The 21,666-nt window shown below is 40.1% G+C and overlaps 1 protein-coding gene across 1 annotated transcript in view; it reads left to right on the top strand.

Moving 5' to 3' along the window:
• Positions 1 to 21,666, top strand: part of LOC115193698 (glutamate receptor ionotropic, delta-1-like) — a 342,511-nt gene that overhangs the window by 231,343 nt on the left and 89,502 nt on the right. Inside the window, exon 4 of the mRNA XM_029752620.1 lies at positions 6,846 to 7,051. Within this exon, the coding sequence (XP_029608480.1) occupies positions 6,846 to 7,051 (206 nt within the window). The remainder of the gene's footprint in view (positions 1 to 6,845; positions 7,052 to 21,666) is intronic.

The raw sequence follows: 21,666 nt of genomic DNA, 5'->3' as shown, positions 1-21,666 counted from the left end.
TTGTTAGAGAACCTGTTTCTAGCTCAAAACTGTGAGTTGGTGACTTTGCTATGGCAATGCCTGATAGCAGGGTCCGTGCTATGCTTGGGAATCCCAAGGACGTCTGAAGGATCTGAGACCCTACTAGCAGGGAGGCAAGAGGAGACAATGTTGAGTTGCACGCCCTCTTCCGTTTCATGTTGACTCCAATGCTTCCCACAGTTGTGTCAAGTTGCCTGGATGTCCTTTGGGCGGTGGACAATTATTGATACACATGGGAAACTGTTGAGCATGAAAAAAACAGCAGCGTTGCAGTTCTTGACACAAACCGATGCATCTGACACCTACAACCATACCCCGTTAAAAGGCACTTAAATCTTTTGTCTTGCCAATTCATCCTCTGAATGGCATACATACGCAATTCCTGTCTCAACTCTCAAGGCTTAAAAATCCTTCTTTAACCTGTCTCCTCCCCTTCATATACACTGATTGAAATGGATTTAACAAGTGACATCAATAAGGGATCATAGCTTTCACCTGGAGTCACCTGGTCAGTCTGTCATGGAAAGAGCAGATGTTCTTAATGTTTTGTACACTCAGTGTATGAAAGGCCTTCAAAAAGTATTCCCACCCTTTGACTTTTTCCACAATTAAAGACACTGAATATGCCTTTGAGCATGGTGAAGTCATTAATTACACTTTGGATGGTGTATTAATACACCCAGTCACTACAAATATAGAGACATCCTTCCTAACTAAATAAAATCAAATGTATTGGTCACAAACACATACACTAAGTGACCAAAAGTATGTCGACACCTGTTCGTCTAACATCTCATTCAAAAACCATGGACATTAATATGGAGTTGCCCCCACCCCTTGCTGCTACAATAGCTTCCACTCTTCTGGGAAGGCTTTCCACTGGAATTATGAACATTGCTGCGGGGACTTCGATTCAGCAACATGAGCATTAGTGAGGTCGGGCACTGATGTTGGACGATTAGGCCTGGCTCGAAGTCGGCGTTCCAATTCATCCCAAAGGTGTTTGATGGGGTTGAGGTCAGGGCTCTCTGCAGGCCAGTCAAGTTCTTCCACACCGATCTCGGCTAACCATTCCTTTATGATCTTCGCTTTGTTCATGGAGACATTGTCATGCTGAAACAGTAAAGGGCCTTCCCCAAACTGTTGCCACAAAGTTGGAAGCACAGAATTGTCTAGAACATCGTTGTATGCTGTAGAGTTAATATTTCCCTTCACTGGAACTAAGGGTATATGCCCAAATCATGAAAAACAGCCCCAGACCATTAATACTCCACCAAACTTTACACTCTGCATTCGGACAGGTAGCGTTCTCTCTCCTGGCATCCGCCAAACCCAGATTCACCCGTCGGACTGCCAGAAGCGTGATTCATCACTCCAGAAAACGCAGTTCCACTGCTCCAGATTCAGCTGGCGGCAAGCATTGCGCATGCTGATCTTAGGCTTGTGTGCAGCTGCTTGGCTATGGAAACCCATTTCATGAAGCTCCCGACAAACAGTTATTGTGCTGACGTTGCTTCCAGAGGCAGTTTGGAACTCGGTAGTGTGTGTTGCAACAGAGGACAGATGATTTTTATGCGCTATGCGCTTCAGCACTCGGCGGTCCTGTTCTGTGAGCTTGTCTGGCCTACTAATTCACAGCTGAGCCGTTTCCACTTCACAATAACAGCACTTACAGTTGACCGGGGCAGCTCTTGCAGGGCAGAAATTTGACCAACTGAACTTGTTGGAAAGGTGGCATCCTATGACGGTGCCACGTTTAAAGTCACTGAGTTCTTCATTATTAAAAAAACTGAACAGAAATACCTTATTTACATAAATATTCAGACCTTTGACTAGAATATAATATATATATATTAAATGTGTAAAACAGTATGTAAACATTATTAAAGTGACCAGTGTTCCATTATTAAAGTGACCGGTGTTCCATGTCTATGTACATCGGGCAGCAGCCTCTAAGGTGCAGGGTTGAGTAACTGGGTGGTAGCCGGCTAGTGACAGTGACTAAGTTCAGGGCAGGGTACTGGGTGGAGGCCGGCTAGTGATGGCTATTTAACAGTCTGACGGCCTTGAGACTGAAGACCTTGTCTTCTGGATGATAATGGAGTTAACAGGCTGATGCTTGGGTGGTGAAGTCCTTTAGGATTTTCTTGGCCATCTTGTGACACTGGGTGCTGTAGATGTCCTAAAGGGCAGGCATTGCCGGAGAGGGAAGAAACCGCTCAAGGATTTTACCATAAGGCCAATGGTGACTATAAAACAGTTACAGAGTTTAATAGTTGTGATAGGAGAAAACTGAGGATTGATCAACAACATTGTAGTTACTCCACAATACTAACCTAAATGAGTGAAAAGAAGAAAGTCTGTCGAGAATAAAAATATTCCAAAACATCGAACTTTTTGTCCTGAATACAAAGAGCTATGTTTGGAGCAAGTGCAACAAATCCCTGAGTACCGCTCTTCATATTTTCAAGCGTGATGGTAGCTGTATCATGTTATAGGTATGCTTGTCATCGGCAAGGACTAGGGTTTTATTTTTGATAAATAGAGCTAAGCACAGGCAAAACCCTAGAGGAAAATCTGGTTCAGTCTACGTTCCAGCAGACACTGGGAGACCAATTAATATTTCAGCAAGACAATAACCTAAAACACAAGGCCAAATATACACTGGACTTGCTTACCAAGAAGACACTGAGTGGCCTAGTTACAGTTTTGACTTAAATCGGCATGAAAATCTATGGCAAGACTTGAAAATGGCTGTCTAACAATGATCAACAACCAACTTGACAGAGGTTGAAGTATTAAAAAAATAATAATGTGCAAATATTGTACAATCCAGTTGTGCAAAGCTCTTTAACACTTACCCAGAAAGTCTCACAGCTGTACTCGCTGCATGTAGGTGATTGACTCGGGTGTGAATACTCATGTAAATTAGGTATTTAATTTTCAATACATTTGCAACCATTTCTAAATACATGTTTTCACTTTGTCATTATAGGGTATTGTGTGTAGATGGGTGAGAAAACATTTAATCCATTTTGGATTCAGGCTGTAACACAACAAAATGTGGAATAAGTCAAGGGGTATGAATACTTTTAGAAGGCACTGTACTTTGTCATGACGATATAGACGATAGATGTGTTCTAGACAACTATGCCTATACGCTCTATTGTCAGATTTGGTGATCTGGAGAGGTAATTGTTTTAAAAGCATGATAGGTATGGCGAGTTCCTATAGGACTTCCTGATTTCACAGTTGGACCATAAGTTAAATCATGGTGAAATTAGTGAAATTGGCTTTCATAGGCTTTCACCAAATCGATAGACTGAAGAGTACAGTTTGGACAGTACAACAGAAATTACGCTCCAGGTTATGTGCATTTGTTCATTGTGAGTGAGTTTTTTGTGGCCAGACATGGGCTTATAGTTTTGCCCAAAGGAGCACAAGGAAGAAAGCAGATGTGCGCATTATGTCGGTCTGCTGCATGAGTTTGGTCAAGTGTTTTCTTGTTATTGTGGCCCTGAGCAGTATGAACACAACAATGTATGTTAGCTCTGTCAGTTCTCTATTCTCTCCAGCGAATTTGTTCATGCAGCTGTATGCTGTCTGATTTACAATGCGTGTGTGTGTGTGCGCGTGTGTGTGCGCGTGTGTGTGCGTAATGTGCGCGTGCACATGAGTGCATGTGTGTTTGTGATTTTCTTTCACCAAATTGACAGGATTTTCATGATTTTTTTATTTTCTGTGGATTATCCCTTTAAGTTCACCCACATATGCACCTATGTACAAACACACACACACACACACACACACACACACACACACACACACACACACACACACACACACACACACACACACACACACACACACACACACACAATGAGGTTGCCATGGCCTCCACCGCCCTTGCATGTCAAGCTCTGATCAGAGGCACTGAAGTCAGTTAGAGTCTGAGTAATCTAATTAGGCTGCATTTACATAAATGGAGGTTGATATCATGATTGACAGAGGGACGGGGAGGATGAGGGCTTATCTTTGTAATGGCATTTGCCTCAGTACACAACAGGCTGATGCATATAGAACACATTTCCGTCAAGATGTACTGTATGCGATACAAGTGCTATTTTCCGTCTGCCCACGATACTTTATTTATTAAGGTGTTATGACAGCAAATGTTTTCTAAATAATGCTGCAGTTATTTTCACCACAAGTTTATTGAATCATAAGCAAAGGTTATTAAATGTGTTTGTGCATACTGTGATATAATGCAGAAGTACGCATATTGCCTATAATACTCCAATAGGTCTGCAGAGACATCTTATACTTGGTTTGAGAAACAGCTTATGGGAACTCATGTAAAAACATCTCGCTACCTTCTGGTCAAATTTTTTTGCCAAAAAATCAAGAAAAGGTAGCCTATTCAGTTAATATTTTTTGTGTGATGAAACTGAGCCTCATAGCAGATTCACTGCAAGGCCTTGAATTCTCTCTCCGAGATGGAGTATATTTATTCCAGATTTGTATTCAGAAGTGATGCTTGAGAAAACATGTCCAGAAATCTGACCCATAATTCCCCATTAATCCTCTTTTCTGCCCCCTATCCATGGCCAGGATAGTGTAGCTGTGCTCTGGAAGGCAGCCCTAGGTTTAGCACTGGAACTTTGAAGTCAGTGTCAGCCATCTTAGCCTGGGCCCTCACCCTGAGCTGTTGCATGGCCACCTTTCATCCAGGATTAATTTTGTGGTGGTATGAGAGAAATGCCACTGAAAACTTTTTTTAAAGGCAGGACCAAAGTTGACGCTATGTTATTCTCCATGCATTTGCCTTGGGGAATGACTTGAGTAAACCTGTCCATTGTCCTTGAGGCCTCATTTCCAGTCCATTACATTTACTCTCATTCTCTGGTTTCAAGATGAAAACAGAAGTGTTTTTTTCACCAAGGGAAATCTTGAAACCAATAACTTATTTTCCCTGTTTCACAATAGGCTAGGCAAACTCGAGACAGACAGAGAGAGAAAGCAAGAGAGAGAGAGATAAAGAGAGAGCGAAAACACCACACTTTTGCTTCAAAATTAGTTGGGGATCAGGAGAAAATACGTCTTTAAACTATGAAGACTGAAGAGTACAGTTTGGAAAGTACAACAGAAATTTTCCTCCAGGTTATGTGCAATTGTTCATTGTGAGTGAGGTTATTGTGGCCAGACATGGGCCTATAGTTTTGCCCAAAAGAGCACAAGGAAGAAAGCAGATGTGCACAGTATGCCGGTCTGCTGCATGAATTTGGTCAAATGTTTTCTTGTTATTGTAATTTCCCTTTGTGGCCCTGAGCAGTATGAACACAACAACATACAACTTATTAGGTACACCCATCTAGTACCGGGTCGGACCCCCTTTGCCTCCAGAACAACCAGAATTATTCGGGGCATAGACACTTTGCTCGATTGGTATCATGGGACCTAAAGTGTGCCAGGAAAACATTCCCCACACCACTACACCGCTGCCACCAGCCTGTACCATGCAGGATGGGTCCATGGACTGCTTACACCATCAGCATGATGCAACAGGAAACGCTGGAGATGCTTCTTCTTGTTTTTAGCTGATAGGAGTGGAACCCAGCATGGTCGTCTGCTGCAATAGCCTCTTTCGGACGAGTTGTGCGTTCTGAGATGCCTTTCTGCGCACCACTGTTGTACTGAACCATTATTTGTCTGTTTGTGGCTCGCCTGTTAACTTGCACAATTCTTGCCATTCTCCTTTGACCTCTCTCATCAACAAGCTGTTTTCTCCCACAGGACTGCCACTGGCTGGATGTTTGTCACACCATTCTCAGTAAACCCTAGACACTGTCGTGTCTCTAGCGAATTTGTGCATGCAGCTTTATGCTGTCTGATATACAATGCATCTCTGTGTGTGTGTGTGTGTGTGTGTGTGTGTGTGTGTGTGTGTGTGTGTGTGTGTGTGTGTGTGTGTGTGTGTGTGTGTGTGTGTGTGTGTGTGTGTGTGTGTGTGTGTGTGTGTGTGTGTGTGTGTGTGTGTGTGTGTGTTGCATGTGTGTGATCGTACATGTGTGTGTGCATGTGGAGACTCCACCTCTGAGGACTGTCTGCTCTGAACACTGATGAGGGTCTTGAATGACTAATTAATCCTCTAGAGGTGCAACGAGAGAGAATAGGAAAAAAACACAAACCCACACACAGAGAAGATTGCCACTATTCCCGCTGTGCAGAGTGAGACACTCTTTTCAAATGGCACGGTTCACCTCGCTTTAAAAATCCAGTTTGACATTTGGCATGGCTGCAGCTACAGCTGTTGGCTTGTTAATTCTCGGTGGAGATCCCGGCTTCCCTCCCCCTTTAATTTGCCTGTTCTGCACAACATCTCTGGAGAGGCTTCCCTCCACATTTCTCTGGGGGATGCACACCCGCCACTAACTTCACTGGCTGTAACCTACAAACAGAGAAAATCTGTGTATTGAAACTGAAGCATTGTAGTATAGGTATACATCAGAAATTCAAACACCTGTTGAAACACATTACATTTTTGGCTTATAACAAAAGGAAGCAGAGCTGTTTGATGCTGATCGCTGAAAGCTTTTCGCAATTACTGCCACTGAAATAGCCTTGAACATGCCAGAGCGGAGAATGAACTGACAAACCTGTCCCATGTCCTTTAGAGAAGGGAGGCACGACTGTCATTTTTCCTGGAAGGCCTTTTGGACCTAAACGTCAATGTTGTGAACAAAAATGTAATAAAATAATCAGTTAATCAGTTCAACTGTGTTTTTGGCTGTACTTTCAGCTGTTTGTCTCGGCCTCTCTTTCAGACATCCGTGGACTGCAGACATTCCTGGACCAGGCGTCTCGGCAGGGTCTGGACGTGTCTCTGCAGAGGGTGGACCGCAACGTGAGCAGGGTGTTCACCAACCTGTTCAGCACCATGCGGACCGAGGAGCTCAACCGCTACCGGGACACGCTGCGGCGGGCCGTGCTTCTCATGAGCCCCCGAGGAGCACAGGTGTTCATCCACCAGGTGAGGGGTGTGGTCTGTTCTGTTTGGGATTAACTGAAAGGTCAAATTGTGATGTTATTTTGATTGGGGGAAATCTCAAATGACCCAGCAGAGGGAGTTGAAATGTGGAGATGAAGTGAGATGTACCGTATCACAGGCCAACTGGACAGTGAAACAGGTGAATGCCCTACATATCCCAGAAAGAATTTCAACTGGTTATCATCCTGAAAATTAAGCATACGCACCGTATATTAATAAATTACAACACAGATGTGAATACACCATGGCTTTAAAGTTTTGACACTCTCCTTTGATCTCCCCCCTGTGAATTCCATAGCATCTGTTTTTCTCACTACTAGGTGCAGGCAGATTGTGTGTGATTTGATCTCCATTTCAATTAATTAGAGGCTTTTGGGGGTCATAAAAAAAGAAAGTTGCCGTCTTGTAGCTCATGACTGTTTTGACAGGTGAGCTGCTTCCTGCCTTGAGACATGATCCACAACTCAAAATCTCGGTGGATATGTGCATACCTGCATGCTCAAGTGCATAATATATATTTTCCTACTCTTTACTCTTAACAAATAAGCAGTAAGACCCTTTTCTGTTGTTCCCGTAACCTTAATCACTCTCATAGATTAATAACACACATCCTTCATTTACCTAGCACTCCAGAGGCCAAATTATAATATGATAATGTGTAAACCAGCAAGGGAACAAATATGTTAATGACATAGAAAATCATTAAATGCCCAGTGCAGTCAAAAACTGGATTTCCTTGTGTTTGATATATATTTCCACACTATGAGTTTGGAATAATACTGTGAAATTGTGAAAATGATAATGCCCTTTTAGTGTAAGAGCTGTTTGAAAAGAACGTCTGAAATTTCATCCAGTTTTGGTGGGACGGAGCTTTGGCCTGCCTGGTGACATCACCAGGTGTTACATTTGTTAATAGACCAATGAGAATGTGAGTTCCAAACCTCTCGGCCAATAACAGCTAGCTTTCAGTTTTCCCCTCCCCACTCAGACTAATCCCAGACAGTCCTAGCAAAATGATTGCTGTAATTACATTACAGTAGCTAATATGAAAATATACTGTTACCGTATGGTAATGCAATTGGATGAACAACACCATAACCATGGCTACGTGATTTGAAATGGGAATGTTGTCATGGTGATTCCACTCTAAAGAGGGAAGACCACCACATCAATTCTTCAAATGACAACAGCTGAGTTGCTACCCCAAGCTGCTGATAACAGTGCCTAAAACTAGTCTATTCACTAGTTGGTCGATTTCTGTGCAGTATTTGACTGCTCTAACAAGGCAGGAAAGACAATGTGGAAAAAAGTGTTTTTACAGATTACCCGCAATCATGAAACACCAAGGAGATAACTCAAGAACTGTCAGAAAAGCGAAGAAACTTTTTTGCCTGTCAAGACCTGAACCCAGACAGCTGTCAGTACAGGGTCTGCTCTGATCATTTCATCACTGGTAAGTCTAATCAATTTCGAGTTTAGTTTAGCTGTTAGCTGTTATGCTAACCAGGTGTTAACAACAAGACTAAGTTAGCCAACATTAGCTAGCTAGCTAAATAGCTTGTAGTCTAGCTATTGCATGCGTCTCTCTCATAGGCGAGAGTTTCAAGTTTTGGGGAAGCAATTTTTTCACCATACCTTTATATTAAACATTGCATGCATCTATCATCACATTTGCAGACTAATGAAAGCCTACTATTCCTAATGTGATGAGTAGATTGGATAGTTATAATTTATTAGGTTATTAATATAACTTAATCTAATCACTGTGCATGGCTGAGCCCATAGTGGCATAGGCCTATAGGCTATATCAGATACATTTATTTTTTCTTTGACCTGGAAAAATGTGGCTTTTGATAAACACATTTCATGCAATTCTACTACACTTGATATGACTGGAGACATTAGCAGAATATTTTTAATATGACAAATCATGGGGTAGCCTAGTCCTACTCTGCTGACACTGACAAACAGATCAATATAAACGACCTTGTCTTTAATGCAACCATCTAATCTAGGTCTACGAAAGGGGACACAAATTGTACAATATGACGTCCATCTAGGCCGGAAGAGGACAATATGCCACGTTCAAAAGAACTGGGAACTCGGAAATCTAGACTTCCGACTTCAGTGCGTTCAAAACAACTGGGAACACAGGGACAAAAACAAGCTCAGACTGAATAAACATTTTTTTAAATCAATGGCCATCCAACTCGGAATTCCAAGTCGGAAACTCAGGCATTTTTCTAGAGCTCTGACTTTCTGACCTGAAGATCACTGACGTCATGATTTGAAAGTTCCCAGTTGTCTTGAAAGCACCATTATTGTCCCAAAAAACTCCAGTGGCACTGACCTAATTATAATTTGTTGAGAACTTCATTCATAAGAGGAAGGAAACTGTATGGACATTACAGCAAAGGACAAAGGCCTCAATGGGATATGACAATCTCCTGTGTTGACTATTGTTTGTTCCAGCCCAACAATATATTGAATCTTTATATGACAGTAAAATACCTGAATGAATTAAACAATGGTATACTGTAGGTGACATGAAGAAGGGATATTCAAACATCAGGTATGCTTTTGTTTATGTTCTGTAGGTTAACCAGCTGACCTCTATCAAGACACCAATGTCGACTGTGAAGATGAACGATGCTGCAGCAGCATCAGTTTCTACTTCTACTACTTTCTCATTTTCAAGATATGACAGGAGACATCCCTCAGTTAGACAAAATGGTTGTCATATGCTATGACTTGGTCAATCTGAATGATTCTGTTGTGCCGTTTGAGAAAAGAGCACCTTCACCTTGTCAGCATGACAAAAGTGCACCCTTAAACCGAATGAAGGTTGCAGCAATAACTACTGACTTAACAGAAACAGTTTCAGTCATTTATTTATGTACACTACCGGTCAAAAGTTTTAGAACACCTACTCATTCAAGGGTTTTTCTTTATTTTTACTAGTTTCTTCATTGTAGAGTAATAGTGAAGACATCAAAACTACGGAATATCACATAAGGAATCATGTAGTAACCAAAACAGTGTTAAAAAAATCAAAATATATTTTATATTTGAGATTCTTCAAATAGCCACCCTTTCCCTTGATGACAGCTTTGCACACACTGCCAGGTCATCTGATGCAGCACTCCATCACTCTCCTTCTTGGTAAAATAGCCCTTACACAGCCTGGAGGTGTGTTGGGTCATTGTTCTGTTGAAAAACAAATGATAGTCCCACTAAGCCCAAACCAGATGGGATGGTGTATCACTGCACAATGCTGTGGTAGCCATGATGGTTAAGTGTGCCTTGAATTCTAAATAAATCACAGACAGTTTCACCAGCAAACCACCCCCACACCATAACACCTCCTCCATGCTTTACGGTGGGAAATACATACGCGGAGATCATCCGTTCACCCACACCACGTCCCACAAAGACACGGCAGTTGGAACCAAAAATCTAACATTTGGACTCCAGACCAAAGGACACATTTTCACCGGTCTAATGTCCATTGCTCGTGTTTCTTGGCCCAAGCAATTCTCTTCTTATTATTGGTGTCCTTTAGTAGTGGTTTATTTACAGCAATTTGACCATGAAGGCCTGATTCACGCAGTCTCCTCTGAACAATTGATGTTGAGATGTCTGTTACTTGAACTCTGTGAGGCATTTATTTGGGCTGCAATTTCTGAGGCTGGTAACTTTAATGAACTTATAATCTGCAGCAGAAGTAACTCTGGGTCTTCCTTTCTTGTGGTGGTCCTCATGAGAGCCAGTTTCATCATAGCACTTGATGGTTTTTTGCAACTGCACTTGAAGAAACGTTCAAAGTTCTTGACATTTTCGGTATTGACTGACCTTCATGTCTTAAAGTAAGCTTATTTGAGCTGTTCTTGCAATAATATGGATTTGGACTTTTATCAAATAGGGCTATCTTATGTACAAACAATTTCATGTCAGCACAAGGCATGTACACAATCTATTATAATGATTAGCCTCATACACCTTGTCTACTGGTATTGTTTTTAAATTGAGAACATATAGCTGAACAATGTGTGAGTTAAGCTATTCTCTACTTCAGATGCACAATTTCAAGGGTTGATTTGCACATGCTCATAAGGCTAATGCTATCATACTGTAGGACTGCAGTTCCCAACTTCAGTTCACTAGCCAAAAATAAAGGGTTAAATACATGTAAAAAATCTTTCATATATAGGACAGACAGAACAAACTTCCTTTAGATATTTGTTGGGGGAATGTTGTTCCATATAGTTAATCTGTTATTCAATGCATTTGTATGGGCTAATAACAGTAAGGACAAATCAAATGTTTCATTAAACAATTTGTTTATATTTGTTTTTGATACTTCAAGGGGTCTTAAAATTCAAAATCAAATAGCAAAATGATCCTTGGTATAACCTTCTTAAAACAATTCCATATAGCTTAGTAGAACTCCCCCTCCCCACCCACCCAGCATAGACAGGGCTTAGACTGTTTAGTGCCAAAAATAAGGGGATAGATACATCTTTCCTTTATCTCTCAGATATAGGACAGACATTTCAGAACAAACTTCCTTTAAAAAAATGTGGGAGACTACCTGTTGTTCCATGTAGTACATCTGTTATTCAATGCTTTTGTATGGGCTTAGACAGGGCTTAGACTCTTATGGGTTAAAGACAATTTATGATTGATCAAAAATGTGGTCGGAGGCTCCGTATGGAGGGTGTGGCGCAATTGTGGAGCCTCTTGAGGCATGCAGAGGCCAAATGTAGCTCCTTACCGCATCGCAGTGCGCCTCCCAAATTTTGTAACAATGCGGAGGGCTCCGTATAGCTCCACATTGACATAATTGGTTGACGGTAGATGGGGGCGGGAGGTCCTATATAAACACAAACTCACTTCCTTGACAACTTCCTGCTCAACAGCTTTGCTCCACGAATGCCCTGAATTCTGCAGAGGCTGTATCACCGTAAATGAGGCATGGTGATATGGCTTCTGAGTAACCCTACATGCTCAAAGCTGTTTTTTTAACCTGGAAAAAGTTATGAAACCTTATTGATGTTTAATATGGATGTCTTTATCATCCTTAGAGTTACACTGAAATTTCCCACCACCTTGCTATAGATTAATCAAAAATAATGTTCTCTCCCATTTCGCAACCATAGGATTGGCCATAAGAATCAGAATTCACTCCAAACTGAAAAAAATCATATAATTACAAAACATTAAGAACACCTTCCTAATATTTAGCCTCAATTCGTCGGGGCATGGACTCTACAAGGCACATGTCCCACAGTTGTGTAAAGTTGGCTGGATGTCCTTTGGGTGGCGGACCATTCTTGATACACACAGGAAACTGTTGATAGTGAAAAACCTAGCAGCATTGCAGTTCTTGACACAAACCGATGCGCCTGGCACCTACTACCATACCCCGTTCAAAGGCACTTAAATCTTTTATCTTGCCCATTCACCCTCTGAATGGCACACATACTGTACATAATCCATGTCTCAATTGTCTCAAGGCTTAAAAATCCTTCTTTAACCTGTCTCCTCCCCTTCATCTACACTGATTGAAGTGGATTTAACAAATTACATCAATAAGGGATCATAGCGTTCACCTGGATTCACCTGGGCAGTCTGTCATGGAAAGAGCAGGTATTCTTAATGTTGTGTACACTCAGTGTATACCCCTGAACATTATTGTAATGTCTCAACTGTTTTCTAATCAAAATCTTAAATTGTTTGATCGTTTTCATTCACAGTTGCATTTTTCATGTTTGTGCCACAACAGCTTAGACCACAGCTACATTATGGAAGTAAAGCATATGGCTATGGTAAACAGTTAACCACTGAACCAAATTGTGTTTTCAGATTGTGTATTTTGAGATGAAATAGTGCAGATTTCTAATCCCTTTTAACACTAAAAGCTCTATAGGCCAATGGCCACTGATGTTTGATTTTGTAAAAAAAATAAAAATCTCCCCTCAAAAAATCAATGTCCTCCTTTCTTGACTTCCTAAATGTTTGTATTTTACATTGCTCATTTGTCAGAATTTTGAAATCACAAACAGAAGAGTAATTTGAGTCTTTTCAGCAGTTTTTTTCCTACAGCTATTCCCAACTTAACCCGCCAAGACAACGCGTTGTAGGATGTTAGTACCCAGCCAGGCGCTAATGTGTCTCTCTCTCCTCACTGAATGAATGACAAATGGTGGGCAGTAATTGTGAACGTTACTTCACATTTTAATTTAAATTAGGCCTTAGTTAATGATTAGGAGGGTAAAGAGGTTGATTTAATTTTTAAAGACAATAGTATAATGATGAGTTTGTGTTAGGCCTATTTATCAGCTCTGGTGCTCATGTTTATAGCAAATAATTTTACCACTCGAGTTGATATAATTTTCTTTTGATTTACTTTGCAAAAATGAGCTGTTACAGGACTGTTTTATTTACTATAACTCTATTACTAATCAAATGTATCGTAAAGGAAATGAAAACATGCTACGTGTTGCAGTAGGCCTTTAGAATAATACAAAACATATCCTTGACTCCATCCGAGTCGATGAGCAAAGGAAAGCGAACGATGCCAGTCCACTAAATGAATGACAAATGGATGAATGGGTGATAATTGTGCACGTTATTTCACAATGAAATTTAAATGAGGCCTAACTGAATAAGGAGGGTAAAGAGGTGTAATCATGATACAACCATAGTGTAATGATAAGTATTATGCTTATTTATCATCGTTGGCACTCATGTTAGTAATTTGATTGCGTGCCTTGCGGGTTGATACCATTCTCTTTTACATTTTACTTTGTAAAAAGAAGCTGTTACGATATTACTAATCACATTTATTGTAAGGGAAACAAAAACAAGCTGCATGTTGCAGTAGGCCTTTAGAATAATGCAAAACATCTGTGACTCTATCCAAGTTTCGTTTCCTCTCCTTGTTCGGGCGGCGTTTGGCGGTCGGCGTCACTGGTCTTCTAGCCATTGTCGATCCACTTTTCATTTTCCATTTGTTTTGTCTTGTTTTCCTACACACCTGGTTTCCATTTCCCTCATTATTTGTTGTGTATTTAACCCTCTGTTCCCCCCATGTCTTTGTGTGGGATTGTTTGTTGTAAGTGCTTGTGCACTTGTTTACTGGTGCGCTTCGGTTTTTTTGTACCCATATTCTGTTTTTGGATTAAACTGCTCCGGCTACTACCTAGTTCTGCTCTCCTGCATCTGACTTCCCTGCCACCAGTTACGCACCCCTTTACACAAGGGGAAACAAACAATACCAGTTAGCCTGCACAGCTGGCCCATTGAAACTTCACCCAACTATACTGAAACTAATTTCACACAAAATAAGAGTTAGCCTTTAGACAATATTAAATTGACAATAGTCTAATGAGTGACAGTATTATCAGTTGTCAAATTGTACATGAAGAGATGGGTGCATCTTGTAATTGACAGATGCAGGGAAAGGAGCATCACTTTATCAATCGTCTTTCAGAGTCACATGCAGGTAAAACATTTAGATTTCTGTATAGTATTAGAAAGAGCATATTCTGCAGTTTCTATGACACTTACCTTTGTAAAATAACTCTCTAAATTAAGAGGTGCAGCTCTATTTCCAAATGTCTCTTTTTCCAAGAATATCTGCGCTGTCCATGCGTTCAGCACATGACCACTCATGTGGCAGCATTGCTCAGCTTAACAAGCAGACAAGTAACATAATAAACGTAAGAATCACTATTTAGTTTTCTTTTAAACAAATGTTCTTATTTCCACAATGTGTCTTTAGACCTGCGAAAACAAAATTATAATGGACTTCTTTGTGATGGAGTTGAACTAGTGGTTTTCTGTTTTACTTATAGCCTACAGTAGAGTAACTTAAACTAATAAAAATACTATTTTGTTTTTTGAAATAGTTGTTTTTTAGTTTTCTAATGTTACCTAAGACCTTTATAAACACAACCAAATAATTATTCTTCTGATAGCATATATACAACTGTCGAAAATTGGCTTTAGGCATACATTTTTCACAAGGACTTTGTAGAATTATACTAAACATATCCTTGACTCTATCTAAACAAATACCCATTGTTGTTATACTTTTACATGAATATATTTCCTCATGCAATTCATACTTTACAATTGTTTATGCTCTATTTATCAAGTCTTGGTGCTTACAGTATGTTTGCGCACCCTGCAGGTTGATATGCATCTGATGCGTCTGCTAAATGGTATTCCCGGCAACGTTCTCTCGCGGGTACTTACAGGCTGAAAGGCCATGCGGTTCTAGTGTTAAACATTGGATTTGCCTATTTCTTCTGCATCCATAGATACCAAGTCTGTGTGATTAATGGGGCTGACCTAGAGCAGTATTTTTTGAGACAAGGGCGGATCCCGAAGGGGGCCGGGTCTTTTATACAAAAATGTCTATTGAGTTCAAATGGTTTGAGCTACAAACTATTAAAAGCTATCTATGAAAATATGAGACTCTCACGAACAAGCACATGTAACACAAGTCATTATAAGGTAAGGGGTTGTTCTACATAGAAGATAATTGGAAATCACATGACATAGTGTTTATAATACTGTAATAAACTCACAACCTTCACACATTTGTCACTGACTAGTTGGATATTAATTTCCCATTTAGCAAATAATTAATGTACTTACAGCACTCATATAAATTCATTTTTATTAGGTTTATACTTTGGCAGACCTTATTTTTTATTGGCATTTGTCAATAAAACTAATTTATGCAACTATTTATGGCAAAATGTTTTGTGTTCTACTTGTAGCCCTGGTTGTTCTGAAAATAAAATGGTAAAACACCTCATTGTTAGGCTAAATATAAGGGCTGGACATGCAGATGAATGAAAGTCAGATAAATGACAAGCCAATTTTTGCTGGAATCTCGGGACTGATAGTGTTAATGTGCTTTGGGAGAGAGTCTTTGTCGGTGTCTCATTTAGTCAGAAAACACCACAATGCGGTACACCCAGATTAAAAGTGCCACTATACGGTACACCCAGATTAAAAGTGCCACTATACGGTACACCCAGATTAAAAGTGCCACTATACGGTACAACCAGATTAAAAGTGCCACTATACGGTACACCCAGATTAAAAGTGCCACTATACGGTACACCCAGATTAAAAGTGCCACTATACGGTACACCCAGATTAAAAGTGCCACAATGCGGTACACCCAGATTAAAAGTGCCACTATACGGTACACCCAGATTAAAAGTGCCACTATACGGTACACCCAGATTAAAAGTGCCACTATACGGTACAACCAGATTAAAAGTGCCACTATACGGTACACCCAGATTAAAAGTGCTACTATACGGTACACCCAGATTAAAAGTGCCACTATACGGTACACCCAGATTAAAAGTGCCACTATACGGTACAACCACATTAAAAGTGCCACTATACGGTGCAACCAGTTGCTTTTCCATAATGGTTTACTATTATCATACATAAGAACAGACTTCAAGCAGGCAGGTAGAGATTCTCAGATTGTCAGTAGCCACTGTGGTGCTTTAGAGAAGCGCCTGGAATTTCAAACCTTGGAGGTAATAAATTGTCTCCTATCTTGATGACCTTGACTGGCAGTAGTGGATTACAGTACGGTGGTTGTAGTTTCCTAATGTCCCGTGATAAATTGTAACATTTTCAATATCTGGCTTTCTTTGGGGGGGATACAATATAAATAACCACCTTGGCTTGTCAAGGTAATGTCATTTTTGGATGATTCATCCTATTCATCATTGGAATATTCTCAAGATTGTGTGATGTCATAGTTAAGTCACTGTAAAACATAAATAAGTAACAGGCAGGATAAATAATAACGTGAGACAGTTGACAGTTGTGATGCTCATGACTTCAAAGGATACAGAGTTGCTGCATGCAAGTTGACATTACCATGGACTGAAATGATCTTTGCAGGCAGTTCCTGAGCCTTGACACAGGGAAAAATACATTCAATGTCTCAGGGCCCTCAAGAATCTTTTATGTCTGTTACTTTGTCAAGATGGTGGATGACTACGTCTTTAGAAAAAATCTTTACTTATCAAGAGCAAAATTGATAAGTCACTGATGTTTTAAACCATAGTTGAAATGTTATCCAAGTTGCAATAAACAACTATGTCCTTGCTCTAAATGGTGTATTGATGCCAAGGACTGTGAAGTGATTGTGTTCTGTGATTTAAAAGCGATCACTTTGATATGCTATTACGGGCTGCTTTGTAGACGGACAGCGGTGATGACTTGTCTAGCTGAGACTCAGAGCCACTGACATGACAACCCAGGGGAACTATACACCATCCACCCTCCTCTCCCTTCCTGAAGGGATAGCAATAGATAGCTTTTGACAGTTACACTCCCTCAATATATTATATATATATATATATATATATATATATATATATATATATACTCAACAAAAAAAGAAACGTCTGTTTTTCAGGACCCTGTCTTTCAAAAATAATTCGTAAAAATTCAAATAACTTCACAGATCTTCATTGTAAAGGGTTTAAACACTGTTTCCAATGCTTTTTCAATGAACCATAACGAATTAATGAACATGCACCTGTGGAACGGTCGTTAACCTCTCTAGGGGAGGTGGGACGAAATCGTCCCACACTATTCAACAGCCAGTAACAAATCAGAGCACCAAATTTAAAACCACAAAATGTCATAATTCAAAGTTCTCAAACATAGGACTATTTTGCACCATTTTATAGATACACTTCTCCTGAATTGAACCACGTTGTCCGATTTCCAAAAGGCTTTACAGTGAAAGAAAAACATTAGATTATGTTAGGAGAGTACATAGACACAAATAATCACACAGCCATTTTCCAAGCAAGCATATATGTCACATAAACCCAAACCACAGCTAAATGCAGCACTAACCTTTGATGATCTTCATCAGATGACACTCCTAGGACATTATGTTATACAATACATGCATGTTTTGTTCAATCAAGTTCATATTTATATAAAAAAAACGGCTTTTAACATTAGCATGTGATGTTCAGAACTAGCATACCCACTGAAAACTTCCGGTGAATTTACTAAATTACTCACGATAAACATTGACAAAATACAATTATTTTAAGAATTAAAGATACAGAACTCCTTTATGCAATCGCTATGTCCGATTTTAAAATAGCTTTTCGGCGAAAGCACATTTTGCAATATTCTGAGTACATAGCTCAGCCATCACGGCTAGCTATTTTGACATCCGCCAACTTCGGGGTCACCTAAACTCAGAATTACTATTAGAAAAATTGGATTACCTTTGCTGTTCTTCGTCAGAATGCACTCCCAGGACTTCTACTTCAACAACAAATGTTGTTTTGGTTCCAAATAATCCATAGTTATATCCAAATACCGCCGTTTTGTTAATGCGTTCAGGTAACTATCCAAACGGTGACGCGCGAATGCATTTCGTGACAAAAAAAATCAAAATATTCCATTACCGTACTTAGAAGCATGTCAAACACTGTTTAAAATCAATTTTATTGCTACTTTTCTCATAAAATAGTGATAATATTCCAACCGGACAACATTGTATTCAATGTGATTCAAGGTGATTGCTAGCTAGGTAAATACTCAATAACTATTGCCATTCCAAACAAATGATTCCACACACTTTTTTACTAACCAACAGTGAAACATAAAATAACGACTTTCATAAAATAATCCTTCAAAGGTATGGATTGTTTTCATACATTTTCCATAGACCGCTTACAGGGTAAGGACACCAACATGTTATTTTGTAAATTGGGTGAACTATCCCTTTAAGAGCATGACTACAGCCTTACAGTAGCACTGTGTCATCTTGCCCAAGGGTCCATCAACCCAATTTTATCCCTGTCAAAAGATCTATCCCTGCTGAGATAACTACTCCCTCTGTCCAACATCTACTCTATTCTTAATATTTACTGTGGTATCAGTCTGTGGTATTGATATCCCTATCTTTCCCTTTGCTTAATGTCTACCCTCTCCCCAGTGTGTCACTTCTAACTTTATCATCAACTTCCGTAGTGTTAACATTCTCATTATAATAAACCTTAACCACTCTTATCTAGACTCTAGACTCTGGGGAGAGAATGGAGACTAGGAGAATGGCTAAAGTGACAATAGATGGAAGGGGTGACTCACCTCTTCCATCTATTGTCACTTTAGCCATTCTCCCTAGTCTCCATTCTCTCCCCAGAGTCCAAGAATCCACTCTCCCCAGTGTCACAGATGGTAATCCACTCTCCCCAGTGTCACAGATGGTAACCTTTTACCTTTGGACCTTCCTGAATCTACTGATGTGAGATGGAAAGGGCTGGACATGACTTGTGTTTGTTATCACCGGATGATTCATTGCCTCAACACAGAACACAGTGATGGCACCAAAAATCTGTTTCCAAGCACAATCCGCCCACTGCTCTTCCCATGATCCATCACTACTACCCAGCTGCAACCCTGCCCACAGTGTTAATCAAAGTGTACAACTATAACTAAGTATTTCCAATTCTGTTTTCAGCACTAGCATTTTAAACACAAGTATATGTCTCAGCATAGCTATCCAAAAAGAGTCTCTATCTCAATTAGACTAGCCACAATGATAATGAAGGTCGCTGGTGTTGATTGCTTAAGTGGCGTCACTTGGAGGAAGGGAACTCGTCATTTTGGGCACATAAAGTAGTGCTACAATAGCAAGGTAAGTGTTAGACATTGAACAGAAGACACAAATCCAACTCAGTTGCAATGCAACCTAGCATGTCCCCATGCTGGTTTTGCACTTGTTTTGCTATTGCAGCAGAACATGGGGATATTTTGTTATCCCAGAAGATATTATGTGAGCCTCAGTTGAGTTTTAATCCTTTTTAAGGAGGATATATTATTTCATTATTGTATACATCCACTCAGTGTTGGATCTCCCTTAATTATACATAAGATGTGTTTTTTTCTTTTAATGCAAAGGGACACTGCTTACGTTTAATGTTAGCTCATCATGACTTCCAAATTCATCTTTCCAAATATCTACAACATATTATGAAAACCAGGGCAGCACACATTTGTCTGTTCATTATTTATATTGATCAACATTAACAAATCCCACTTAAGAGGGATGTAAATTAGAAACATATATCAAAAAGTTATTAATTCTAAGATGAATGTTGGATCTAGGGTTTGAAAAATAACTTACACTCATGCATGAAATTGTAAGGTTCTGTATTTATTTTCTTAGTCAATCTTGTGTTCTGTTTCGTTGTGTTCTTGAACTTAGCCCTGTTTCTTTGTGTTTACATTTACATTTTAGTCATTTAGCAGACGCGACTTACAGTAGTGAATGCATACATTTCATACATTTTTTCCCCGTTCAGGTCCCCCGTGGGAATCGACCCACAACCCTGGCGTTGCAAACACCATGCTCTACCAACTGAGCCACACGTAGCCCTGTCTTTCATTTTTGTTCATTGATTTCACCTGTGTTAGTTACTCACCTGGTCTCTCATCAGCTCCTTATTAAGTTCAGTTCATTCTGTTTGTGCCTTTGTGTGGTACTGTTAATTTTGACTCTACTAAGCCTTTTCCTAGCTCGTTTGCGAGAACAACTTATAGCTTTCAGTCCTAGTTTTGATTCACCTGCCTGTTTGCCTACCTGTGTATGACCATTGCCTGCCTGTGACCACGATTCCTGCCTTGTGCGAAGGCGAAGTAAACACATGCTGCGCTCTGTCAGGGAATCTACACCTTTTTCTCCCTGAATATCCATTACAGAAATTGTGCTAGCCTTCCAGCTGACCTTTGTACTGTATGTATATATTAATTTCTACTAAATACTTTTTGAATGAAAGGCATGTTGATTGTAGAATTAGCCCTGTCTCAAGAATGGGACTAGTAACTCAGATCTCAGTGCAGTTATAAAGTAAATACAAGCTCAGCACATACACATTGTATTGGCTTGTGGTTGTTTCCAGTGTGGATATGAACACATTTTCATTCAGACAAGAATGAATGAATAGTACGTTGCTCACCACCTACTCGCCTTTTGATTTTCTTGTACACAAAGTTGCACCATTTTTTCTTGGTGATGAGATGCAACCAATGGATGCGATCAGATCCAACCAGCGGTGCTAAATTTCCCAGGAAATCCATAGAGTTCAGGGCAATGTGAAGCTGTGAAGACCCAAAAGGACCCTGTGGATGGGGGCAAAGGTGGCTGCGGTGATGCCTGTCTTGGTCAAAGGGGTTCCAGGAATTTATCTTGGTTACTGTTCACTCTTATCATTCCTCCTCTCTGACTGTAGAGCAGCCACCGTTGACCTCCTGTGCTCTCCCAGTGCCCCTGTATATGACTCTTCAATTCCCTTTTCTTCACAATAACATCATGACAAATTGAGCCTGCCATTGAGCGATCTATCATTGCCTTACATCTCATCCTCCTTTGCCCTCTGCTCTCTCCCCCGCTCCTTCTTGCAGAGATTCTCTAGTTGTCCTTTTTTCTACAGATGGATCTTAATGTAATCACCCTGTTGCAGGAGATCTTTCCTGCATGCAAGAAATGTAAAACTTGTAGTGTATTTGTAATT

This window comes from Salmo trutta, chromosome 5, assembly GCF_901001165.1.
Source record: "Salmo trutta chromosome 5, fSalTru1.1, whole genome shotgun sequence".
NCBI classification, from domain to species: domain Eukaryota; kingdom Metazoa; phylum Chordata; class Actinopteri; order Salmoniformes; family Salmonidae; genus Salmo; species Salmo trutta.
Note: the sequence above shows the minus strand (reverse complement) of the source record. Positions and strands in the feature narration are given on the sequence as shown.